The 12524-nt window shown below is 43.4% G+C and overlaps 1 protein-coding gene across 2 annotated transcripts in view; it reads left to right on the forward strand.

Moving 5' to 3' along the window:
• The first annotated feature begins 2947 nt into the window (after positions 1-2947).
• Slc23a2 (solute carrier family 23 (ascorbic acid transporter), member 2) overlaps positions 2948-12524 on the forward strand; it is a 57295-nt gene continuing 47718 nt past the window's right edge. The window contains exons 1-2 of one of the 2 annotated variants that reach the window (XM_013011031.1): positions 2948-3210; positions 8733-8831. In XM_013011031.1, the coding sequence (XP_012866485.1) occupies positions 3103-3210; positions 8733-8831 (207 nt within the window). In that variant the 5' untranslated portion in view covers positions 2948-3102. Of the gene's footprint in view, positions 3211-8732; positions 8832-12524 lie in introns of those variants that run through there. The other variant, XM_013011032.1, reaches the window with a different exon arrangement.

Raw genomic sequence — 12524 nt, forward strand, 5'->3', positions numbered from 1 at the left:
GATTGCTCTTTACATGTCCTAAGTAGCTGGGATGACAGGTGTTCACCCTACACACAGCTTTTAAGGGGTTGAGATTGGGGATGGGGGGAAGGGGATGAGGAAATCTGTTGAACTTTTTGCCCAGACTGGCCTTGAACCCCAAGATCCTCCAAATCTTTGGCCTCCTGAATAGCTAAAGTATGAGCTATCACATCTGGCTTCTTGTTTTGACATAAATTCTCAAGCACAGATCCACAAATTCCCCTTGCCCTCTACCCTTTCTTTCCTTTCATCTTTTGCTTTCTGCCTCTGGACCTTGGCATTTGCTTGCAGGAAAGTTCATCTGGTGGATGAAGCCTCTTATCTCAGGTTGATGTGTGTTTTCTGGCCTTGCTGTTTGCATCAGCCTTGAGTGCTTGGGTGTAGTGTGCTCAGTGTTTTGCGGGGGACTTGTTAAGGCAGTTTCCAAGGATATATTTCTTTGTTCAACAGCCACTGGGTTCCTTCTTTTGCCCCACATTTGCGATGCTCCTTCACCCCTCCTCTGCAGCCTTCTCCCTGAAACCTTTAGAACGTCTGCCCTGTGCGGTGGGAAGGGGCTGTTGAGCAGCATCCCTCCCCTGGCCTCCACAACCCAGGTGCTGCTAGCTTTTTCCCCGTCCTGATGACCAAAAATACATCCACATGTGTCACCATGAGAACACAGTCACTCCAGACTGACAAACTATTGCTTTGTTTGTTTATTTGGTCTGTTGGGAGGCTTGAACTCAGGGCTGGAAGCTGAGCTCTTTTGCTGAAGGCTAATGCTCTACCACTTTGAGCTGTAGGGCCACTTCTGGTTTTCTAGTGGTTAATTGGAGGTAAGAGTCTCATAGACTTTCCTGGGCTGGCTTTGAACAGTCCTCAGATCTTAGCCTCCTGAGTAGCTAGGATTACAGGTGTGAGCCACCAGCACCTGACACAACTATTGCTTTAAGCAGGTGTGAATATGATGGGAATGAAAATGCAGACCATAATGTTCCACTCTGCAGAGTGCAGTTATAGGCACGAAGTTCTCTGTCTCTCCCTACTAATACCACCTAAGGTTCTGGCAGCTGTTTGTTTGGGTTTTCATTTTTAGCCTTTTGACCTCTGAGCTGTGAAATTTTACATAACTTTCTCTTGTCTTATTTGCTTACATGGCACCCTTCTCCCCATTCAAAGTATTTGTTAAATGACAAAAGTATCCCATGATGAATAGCTAAAACAGAAAGTTTTCATTCCTTGTAGCCTGTTGTCAGGTCCCAAGGACAGCTGGTTGAACTGTTCTTTTTGGGGAGGGGGGATGCTGATATGGAGGCTTGCACTTAGAGCCTAGGTGTACTGTCCATTAGATTCTTTTTGCTCTAGGCCAGCACTCTGCCACTTGAGTCACAGCTCCACTTATGGCTTTTTGGTAGTCAGTTGGAGATTAACCATGGATTTTCCTGCCTGGGCTGTCTTTGAATGAACCTCAGACCTCTGCTTTCCTATGTAGTTAGGATTATAGGCTTGAGCTACTGGTACCTACTTGGATATATTTGTTCTTGATAGGAAACTAGGTGGTAAGATCTGCTGTTTTCCCTAATTGGAGTGCTGGTGAGTGAGTGTACTTTGCCTTTTGCTCTTCTACCTACTTACTTTATCCTTTTCTTTATAAAAAGTCCAGGCACACCTAGGTATGTTTTATTGTGTGTGTGCCAACCCTTGTAGGATCCTTTGTGACTTGCAGCTTTGAAGCCAGGTTCTCACATGCTTGTTGATGTAGGGTGGGTCACTTTCATTAGCCAGATCAAACTTCATTGAAATTGAGTTTTCATATTCTGCTATATCACTGAAACTTGGCAGAATTGTTCCAGAAGATTCCTGCATTTAGCTTCTTTTTCTTCCTCTTAGTGTGGGGTATTGGATATTGGCCGAGTCTCCATGATTTTCCAGGCTTTTCAGATCCATCTTGGGTCTAGGAGTGTTGATTTCTCTCTCCCACTTCTATCCCTTCTTGTCTGCTGTCACTTTTTTGTACCAGCATTGGGATTTGAACTCAGGGTCTCTTGCTTGCTCATTCATGGCTTAATGCTCTACCACTTGAACTACCCATGCAGTCCAGCACTTTGCTGGTTAATTAGAGGTATATATAGTTTGACATACTTTTCTGCCAGGGCTAATTTTGGCCTTGATCCTGCAGGTATAAACCACTGATACCTGGTAGGTATCTACATTTTAATTAACTACAGTTGAATTCCTTATTGGCAAGTGTTCCATAGCCACATATGGCCAGTAATGACTCTCAGATGAGAAGACACAGAACATTTGTCATTGAGGAAAGTTCTACTAGGTGTTGGTGGGTTATTAGATATATCTCATAATGCACAGCAGAGGAAAAGTTACCTGTTTGGTTCCCCCCTCCCCCGCCGGTGCCCCCCCCCCCTGTAGTAGTGTGATATTTCTGATAACCTAGTTCTGTATTCCTCCTCCCCAGAGGGCAGTTTCAGAAGCAACAGATGACTGTCAATGAAGAGGGTAGTTCTGAAAAAGTGTTGATGGCAGCCGGGTGCCAGTGGCATAATTATGCCTGTAATCCTAGCTTCTCAGGAGGCTGAGATCTGAGGATTGTGGGTCTAAGTTAGTTTGGGCAGGAGAGGTTGTGAGACTCATCTCCAATTAAATCACACACATATCTTCAATTAAGTTGCACACAGAAAAAGCTGAAGCGGCACTGTGACTCAAATGGTAGATTGCTAGCCTTGAGCAAAAAAGCTCAGGGACATCTCCCAGGGCCAGAGTTCAAGCCTCAGGACCAGGGGAAAAAAAAAGAGTTTGATAGTGTATTTTGGGGTATCTGGGTTTATCTTGTACTATGACATTCTTTCATTACAGGGACCTGGATGGCTTTAGTGTCCTATTGTTTGTGTGCTTTGAGGTGATTTGCTTGCACTCTTTCTTGCAGGTGCTAAGAGATGGCGCTCACACGTTTCAACCTCATCTAAGAATCAGGTGTTCCAGGTGGCAGAAGAGCTGACTGTGAACTTGGGCTCCCTGCTTGACTAAACCTTCACCACAGCCACTCAAGACCAATAGCTGAGCAGGACTGCTCGGCTTCTCTTGATGATGGGTGTTGGTAAGAACACCACGTCCAAGTCAATGGAGGCCGGGAGTTCCACAGAAGGCAAATATGAAGACGAAGCAAAGCATCCCACTTTCTTTACTCTTCCGGTAATAGGACCCGCTTGCCTTATTCGCCAACTACTCTAAAGTAGTTCCACATGGGCTTACACACTTTTGTTTTCAGTGAAAGTTAAGGCATTGAGGATCAGGTACTTTTCATAGGATGTTGACTTTGGGCTGAATCTCCTGAGCTGGCTGGCCTCTTAGACTGCAGACGACTGCTGGGTTTGATTGACTCCTGGAGGGAGACACGTTGTTATTCATGTTTTAAAAACTGGCCCAGTCCTTATTGGAGGAAACTGAAGTCTTAAATTTTCTCTCTTATGAAATAGCATGTAATCCAACCTCTGCCCACGTTGTAGTGGAGAAGGGGAGAAGATCATGCTATTTTCAACCCAGGTTGGTACTGGAGCAGCAGCATCCAGGGTAGAAATACTTTTATCTGAATAAGTACTATTGGTTAAGATAAGGCTGATTAGATTCATTCATTATATTCATTCATAACAATACTTACTCCCAGATGTAGGACTGTGACTTGATGTATATAAAGCTAGAAAGATCTTGCCTCCAGGTATTTTTCCTTCAATATTGAACGTGTGGTTAATGACTGGGATGTTTAAAAGGTAGTTTTGGGATTTGTCTCCTCCTGGCAAATTCAAGTACAAACAGTTTTCATTATTTGATTTCATACATGCAAACTATCTGCTTTGACAATTTCAGTTCTTTTTTTAATTGTTAACTTTTCTTTTCCTCCTCGTCCTCCTTGTCTTCCTCCTTATTTGTGCACCAGAACTGGGGCTTGAATTCAGAACCTCTCACTCTTTCTTGGCCTGTATTATATTAATGTGTGTGTGTGCGTGTGTACATGTGTACACGCATGCAAGTGTGTTTGTATGCACACATGCTTGTGCACACACCAGTCCTGGGCTTGAACTTAGTGTCTGGGCACCATCCTTGAGCTTTTGTGCTCAAGGCTAGCACTTTACCATTTTGACTTTTTTGGTAATTAATTGGAGGTGAGAATATCATGGATTTTCTTGCCAGGGCTGGCTTTGAGCTGTGATTCTCAGATCTCAGCCTCCTGAGTAGTTAGGATTACAGACATGAGCATCAGTGCTGGGCTTTTTGGGGAGGGGGTGGGGAATGCCGGGGAGTGTTTTTGCTCAAGGTCGATGCTCTACCACTTGAACCACAGCTCTGGCTTTATGGTGCTTAATTGGAGATAAGTGTCTCATAGACTTTCTTGCCTTGGCTGACTTTTAACTGTGATCCCCAGATCTCAGCCTCTGAGTCATGAGACACTAGTATCTGGCAAAATTCTTGCTGAGTGCCCTCCTGAACTGTTTAGGAATCCATTTGAAGGCAAGATTTATATCATCTTTCTATTGCTAATAATGCAGTGCCACCGCTGGGTGCTGGTATCTTTTGTCTGCCACTCCCAATGATTCCTTTCCATGTGTCCTCTTACACCGGTGTCACATGGTGGGGGGGGGAGGGGGTGTCTTCCTTGAAGAGGCAGTGGAAATAAGATCATTGGATTAGCCAGCATCAGGGTGGCTACTGGTATGTTGTTAGATCTATAAACTACATCTTCTAGAGTGTCATAATCTTGAGATTGACAGACTCTGGGAGTGGTTTAACATGTGTTGTATTGTACTCACCTTATTTCTTTTTCGTGGCAGTTAAATTTGGAAATTTCAATAATATGGAAGGCAAGTGGGAGTTTCATGTTTGATTAAAGGTGCTTAGACTCTCTGCTAGGGAATACTAACCTTGGTATCTTTCTTCTTTATTCAAAACACATTTTAATTGTAGTAGAGATTTGGATACCAGAGGAAATAATCGTTTCCTTTCATGTTGATGCTGAAGCTTGAACTCAGGGTCTCATATTCTTTTTTTTGGGGGGGGGTCGGTTGTGGGGCCTGAACTGTGGGCCTGCGTGCTATCCCTCAGCTCTTCAGCTCAAGGCTAGCATTCTACCACTTGAGCCACAGCGCCCACTTCTGGCTTTTTCTGCTAATGTGGAATCGAAGCCAGGGCCTCATGCATGCGAGGCAAGCACTCTACCACTGAGCCACCTTCCCAGCCCAGGGTCTCATACTCTTACTTGGCTTTTTCCATCAAGGTTGGTGCTCTACCACTTGAGCCACACCTCTAGTTCTGGCTTTTTGCCAGTTCATTGAAAAAAAGAACCGCCCCTTAAAAAAAAAATCCAAGATCCTCAGATTTTAGCTTCCAGAGTAGTTTAAGATTACAGGTGAATGCGATCAGTGCCTGGTGAAATAATCTTTTATATGTATCTGTTGGGAAGGTAGTTTAAGAATTATGTTATTGTCTTGAAGCTAGTAGTTCATACTTATTAACTTATGGTTTAAGGACAGCCTGGGCAAAACATTAATAAAATCGCATTTCAGTCAACAATAGCTAGGCATGGTGGATCTATCATCTTGAGCTCCATGGGAGCTGAGTTTGGGAAGATTGTGGTTTCTGGCTAGCCTGGGTAAAGACCCCATTGCAGCAAATAAAAAGCTTGCACAATGACATTCTTCTGTCATCCTTACTACAGTGGGGTGCATACATAGAAGGACTGTAGTCCAGATGAACCTAGGCAAAAATTGAGATCCTGTCTCCAAAATAGAGTAGAAAGGTCTGAGGTATGACTAAGCAATAGAGTTCTTGCCTACCAAAGTAAAGCCCTAAATTCAAACTCCAGTACAATAATACAATAAGGCGGGGAGAGGGGGGAAGGAAGGGTCGAAGATTATGTGTTGTCTTTTAGAAAGAATAAAAAATAGTTAATCTGAGCAACTTTACAACTACTCTGGAAATAATTGGCTTAATAACTAAATGGTTGCCTGGGCCTGTTATCATGGTGGAGTGAATTACAGCAGATCTTGAATAAGTGAGAAATTGAGTTCTGAGCATTCCAGATGCCCTGTGCCCTCTGCCTTCCATATGTCAGTACCAGCAAGTCATATAGTTTCTGTTGGAATAACAGCATAGCACATTTAGCCTTGGTTTAAACACTGGCCTGCGGTGATATAGATAGTCCTATGACACCCTAGCAATGGCTTCTGTCCCTTCCTCCCTCCTATACCTTCCATCATTCCAAGAACTGTTTAGAAAACAAATACTTTAGCACCATCAGCTTTGCTTGGTACAAACAAAACACTATAACTCATTCTTGAGCAATTGTGGACTTACTCCCACAATTGAAATCAAACTAGCCCTGCACTTTGGATGCAGACAAACTTAGACAAATTCTAGTAGAAGAACCTTCTTTTGTGGATGAATAAGTACAGTAGCTTTAGGGGGCAAAATTTAAAGGTGCAAATTTGGTTTCTAACTGTTTTACTAAGGAAAAAGGACGTTGTGTTATTTAACACAATCTGTTGATGTTTTTATAAAATCATGGCCAATTTCCTGAGAGGAGAGATAACAAGATTGTCCTCTGTTAAGCACTTAAATATACCAGAGACAAGGGATCCACTGAGTGGCCCCTAAAGAGCCCTGGCTTCTCACAGTCTTCCTCCTCTATGTCCAGTCCCTCACTGCCTTCCATCTCCTTGTGCTCTGGAACCTTCCACCTGGAGCTGTTCCTATGTTCTGAGGGCACAGCACAGAGGGCAATGGAGACAGGTCCCTCCTCCTTTAAGGGTCTCCTCCCATTCATGCTGGACCACTGAGCTATACCTCTGCCCTGTATCCATCTTTTGGGGGAAAAAATGTAGGCTGTTTCCAAGTACTCAATATTTCAGAAAATGCTGAACGTACGTACCAAGAACATGGGCACTTCTGGTTTTTTTTATTTTTTTGGGTGGGGGGGTCTGGTCTTGGGGCCTGAACTCTGGGTCTGGGCACTGTCCCTCAGCTCTTCAGCTCAAGGCTAGCGCTCTACCATTTGAGCCACAGCAGCATGGACACTTCTGGAAGTTAAGTTTGTGTATGTGTAATTGTTAAATCTAGGATATGCCAGTCCTAGAGTAGCCAGAAGAGCCACTTTATCAGCAGTATAGCAGAGTCTTCTCCCTTTCTCCTTCATTTTGACTCATATTGTAAATCCCCTCTATGTTCATTGTATATTTTATTTTATGTTTCCATGAATTGTATATTCCTAGTTTTTGTCCATTTCATTTGGCTTTAAGAAAAAAGTATGCTTTGGTGTGTGCTTTTTGAATTGTTGATACCTGTTTTCTGTATATATTAAATATATCTTAGGCTATTCCGTATCTTCTTCATATATTTAAATCATAGTGATGGAATTGAAACCTTCTATACTCTTCTAAACAAAATCTGTTTATTTAATTTCTTTTTTTTTAAATAGGAATTTACTAGTGTTTTTGAAATCAGTATTCCATACTTGCTAAATCTGTGTTATTAAAATGTAGTTGACTGGGAGCCAGTGGCTGTTATACCTGAATCTTAGAGGTATTTGGCAGCAGAAATGGAGAGATTGCAGCTTGAGGCCAACTTGGGCAAAAAGTTAAGATGACCATCTCTACCAACTGTATGACAGGCATGGACCTATCATCACAGCTATAGCAGGAAGTATAAATTGGAGGATTAGGAGCTGGGAATATGGCTTAATAGTAGAGTGCTTACCTAGCATGCATGAAGCCCTGGGTTCAATTCCTCAGTACCAGATAAACAGAAAAAGCCAGAAGTGGTGCTGTGGCTCAAGTGGTAGAGTGCTAACCTTTAGCAAAAGAAGCTCAGGGATAGTGCCTGTACTATACTGTACTATAATAGTGATTACTTTTGAGGGTGCGGTGGGGTGAAAGCTTTTTGTTTTGTTTTGTGTTCTTTAGGATAGATTCCTAGAAATCTAGGAACCTCAAATGAGAAGTAAGCATGTTTTAAAGCTCTTGGTATAGGTTGCTGGAACCCATTATACACTCGCTCAGTGCAAACTAGAAAGTGGTTGTGGCCTGCTGCTGGATACCAGGTGTTTCCTTTGAATTTGTCCTGAGCTGAGATCTGGCCCTTACATGAATGGCCCAGAATCTAGATTTTGTGTCACCATTCATCCCTACCCTCCTCCCTGTGATGAAGTCAGGTGCACACATCAACAGTTTACTTAGTTGCAGTAACAAATCAATACTAACAAGTTAGTGAGTTTGGTGAACAGCAGAGCTAAATTCCTCTAACCCCAACACTTTCTCCTCCAGGACAGCCACATTAGAGGCTGCTATCAACTGGTCCCAAAGGAGTGGGCTCTTACCCAAGGCAGCTTGGGACTCTTTCACTCCCTTAACAATGACCCAGCCTTTCAAACACTTGCCTGGGACTGTTCTGGGAGTTCCATGGCCCAATATTTGTCTGGAACATTCCACTCTGGCTTCCCCTGAACAAAAAGGGGAAGCTGGCTCACCCAGCTTTATCCCATGGGCATAACAGACTTTTTCGCCATTAAAAATGCTCACTGTAGGCCACATGTGTGGTAGTTTTGTGCAAGAAAACCCAAACTGCTATGTGAAGATACGCAGTTTGGACCTCTTAAAATGACAGGAGGCATTTTGGAAAGGACACAGTTCTGTACGGTAGCCTTTCTAATGAATGTTTCTTCTCAGGTGGTGATCAATGGAGGGGCCACGTCCAGTGGGGAGCAGGACAATGAAGACACTGAGCTCATGGCCATCTATACTACGGAAAATGGCATTGCAGAGAAGGTACCTCTCTTGCCCCATGTTGCCCCTGCTTCTGTGCTGCAGGGACTGGGATATCCCTGATCTGGAGCCTTGTCTACTGTGTGTGCACGTGGACGTGTGTGTAAAGTTATTAGCATCGTAGATTGTTATATTCTAACAGGTCAGTAAATAAGAGAAAGCCACAGTGAATTTCCCTAGATTAAAGATGCCTTGGAGGAAATTCTTTGACCAAAGCAGTGGGATCACACCCTGTATGATTCAGCTTTGTATCACTACAGTGAAATACTTGCCACCTTCTATGCCTTCTCCTCATGGATCAAGTTCAAGATCAAGTGGTTTTAATGGGCCACTGGCAAGAATGGCTCATCAGGGTGGGGAGTGTATGTGAGCAAGTGCTCATACCCTTGGAAGCAGAGAGAGGAGGGACAAACAGGGTCTCACAATCCTCTTCAAAGCCATACCACTGGATAGCCAAAGACTTCTCATTAGAACCTGCCTGTTTTTGAGACAGGATCTTGTTATATAGTCCAGGCTGACCACCTTGACTTGTAAGCCTCCAGCTAGGTCCTACCTCTTACAGGTCCAAAGCACCTTCAATAGGATGATACTAAGGTGAAGAGCACATATGTATTTATCTCCCCACCCCTCCCATACTGTATGCTTTGTTTCTTTGTAAGCAGTAACACTCTCTACCTCTGAAGTTGTAGATTATATAGAGTTGAGCTGACCTTGTGTTGTAATAGTTATGTCATGGCTAGCATAATTGAACCTGTTCAAGGGTTCCTTAATCAGGTTTAATGACCTTCTAGACAGACTCAGGGAACTCGTTCACAGTATCATTCTCAACAATGGAGAATCAGCATTCAAGAAAAGGAATGAAGGCAGTGTCTGAGTAACATGAGGCATACTGCTTTCTGGCCTTCCTCTCCATATAGCCAGGCAGTCAATGTCTTGATGGTCCCAGTAACTAGGTGTGACAAAGCCAGAGAAGCTCACTGGAACTGTGATGTACTGGGTTTTTATTGGAGATGAGTCCTTTAGGTGTGGCTGACCACCATAGCAGCTGACTTTAGTCAGTTTCCAATCCCCTCCAGACTGAGCAAGCTGAAGCTTGTGTCTCTAGTCCGGTGCCATAAATCACACTGCCATGGGGCTCGGAAGGTGGCTCAGTGGTAGAGCACATGCCTTGCATGCTTGAGGCCCTGGGTTCGATTCCTCAGCACCACTTAAGCAAAAAGAAAAAAGCCGGAAGTGGCGCTGTGGCAAAAGTGGTAGAGCGCTAGCCTTGAGCTGAAGAGCTGAGGGACAGCGCCCAGGCTCAGAGTTCAGACCCCATGACTGGACTCAAAAAAACAGACAAAAACTAAATAAATAAATCACACCGCCAGTGCAAACTATTGACCAAACCTAAGGCTTTTTTTGTTGTTTGTTTGTTTGTTTTTTTAAAAAGCCTCTCTTGAGCATCAGGATATCCCAGGAACTTAGAAGTTATTTTCAGGGTTAGGGATGTGGCTTAGTGTTAGTGTTTGCCTAGCATGCATGAAGCCCTGGGTTCAAATTCTCAGTACCATATAAGCAGAAAAAAAAGCCAGAAGGAGTGCTATGGTTCAAGTGGTAGAGTGCTAGCCTAGAGCACAGAGAAGCTCAGGGACAGAGCTCAGGCCTTGAGTTCAAGTTCCAGGACCAGCAAAAAAAACAAAACAAAACAAAACTTATTTTCATGTGCCAAACAAGCGCCATACCAAAGTGCAGGGTTTAGGTAGCTCAGTCCTGTGGAGCGATGCTTTCATACCAGACTCCTTACACACAGGAGTACTTTCTCTGCCATTTTTACCAACTTTGCAAAAGACACACTCTCCATTCTACCTCATTCACAGTGCAAAGCTTCCAGTACCTACTTTTGGAAAAGACGACAGACTTCTGTCTTACAAAGGTCACATTCATTTACATTTGGATTAGATGAAATGTCAACTTACATCAGACATTTACCTTCAGGCTCTACAAGATGAGGCAGAAGTAACTGTATCATCCTTTATGTTAAGGGATCTCTCAGGTAAAGTTGAGTGACAAGCACATGGGGCCATTATCTTTCTGTGGGCCAGATTCATTAGATAAGAGCACTCACTGGGCTAGATCAGGTCAAGGTCACAGTGTTCTCATTTTCATCTTTGTGTGTGTGTGTGTGTGTATGTGTGTGTGAGATCTTTTAATTTTGTTTCTTGTTAGGTGTTCTTTGCTAGATTCTAAAAGATTTGAGAAGAAAAATATACGTGCATCTCAGATTCTAAGAAATGCAAATATTGTTCTCAAGGTTTAGAAATCAAAGCCTTTCAGAGGCTCTGCGTGTGAACTGCGCATTACCTTGCGTCTTCTGTTTGGCTCAGACATTGAATGAGCTCAGAAGTGACGCCAAGGCTGTCTGGAAATGTCTAGGCTATCTGAGTCTAGTCTTTGTGATGGTTATTTATAAGTTTTGCAAATATACAACACTTAATTAACATTTTTTAAAATTTTTGCTGATGGTCAGGAGGAAATTTTCATTTGTTTCTTTTGTGGTAGAGACAGGTATTCAACCACTTGAGCTATGCCCCAAGCTCACAGCCTTGTACTGCTTGTTTTCTTTTTTCTTTTTCTTTTCTGGTGTGGGGGATTGGGCAATGTACTGGGGTTTGAACTCAAAATTTCGCACTTATGCAGCTTGCTTGCTTGACTGGTGCTTTGCCATTTGAGCCATACTTCTAGCCTGACTTTTGCAGGTTTTTTTTTTTTTGTCAGTCAGTCGTGGGGCTTGAACTCTGGGCCTGGGCGCTGTCCCTCAGCTCTTCAGCTCAAGGCGAGCGCTCTACCACTTGAGCTACAGCGCCACTTCCGGTTTTCTGATGGTTTATTAGAGATAGGAGTCTCACTGTCTCTCCTGCCCGGGCTGGCTTTGAACCACGATCCTCAGATCTCAGCCTCCTGAGTAGCTAGGATTACAGGCGTGAGCCACCAGCGCCTGGCACGAGGACTTAGCTTTATGTACTGTTTCTATTACTTTAAAAAACAAACAAACAAAAATGTAGGGTGGGAAAATGGCTCCCCAGCACCACATAGAAAAAGCAGGACAGCCCCCAGGCCCAGAGTTCACGCCCCACAACCAGCCAAAAAAAAAGGTGAGTCATTGTATTTACTTTTGAATTTTGCTCTTTTTATTCAATATTGTTGCCTGAGCCATTCAATGTTCTGGCAGGAGGTTGCTAGAATGTATTTTCAAGTAGAAAGATATTCCTAATTGGGACCTATAAATCTATTTTCAGGTAGAAAGATATTCCTAATTAGGATCTATAAATGGAGCGGTAAGGGCAGATTAGTACTTTGTGTTTGAAAGTAGCTAACACTTTATATTTCTTCATTGGCAAGAATTGAAGCCTTCAGTGCTTCACTTTATGGTCTCAACCTGGAGCATCTTTGCCCATGCAAGAGGAACTGCAGGCCTGGGGAGATGTTCTGAGCAAGTTGGGTGTTCTTAGGGCTGAGTTGATGCCAAGAAGACACAGAACTCCAGATTCTGAGGATTGACTGCTCCCACCTCCCCTGAGAAAATAGACTTGATCTTTGCTTCAGAAGTGTCCACTGCTCAAAATGATAGGAAAAGGATGACCTTGGGATAAGTTGTGTTTCAGCAACAGTGGGTATGCAGAGCTGAGCTAGAATTCACTTAAGTCCATTGTCTCC

The sequence above is a fragment of the Dipodomys ordii genome, unplaced genomic scaffold (genome assembly GCF_000151885.1).
Source record: "Dipodomys ordii isolate 6190 unplaced genomic scaffold, Dord_2.0 Scaffold13, whole genome shotgun sequence".
NCBI classification, from domain to species: Eukaryota; Metazoa; Chordata; class Mammalia; order Rodentia; family Heteromyidae; genus Dipodomys; species Dipodomys ordii.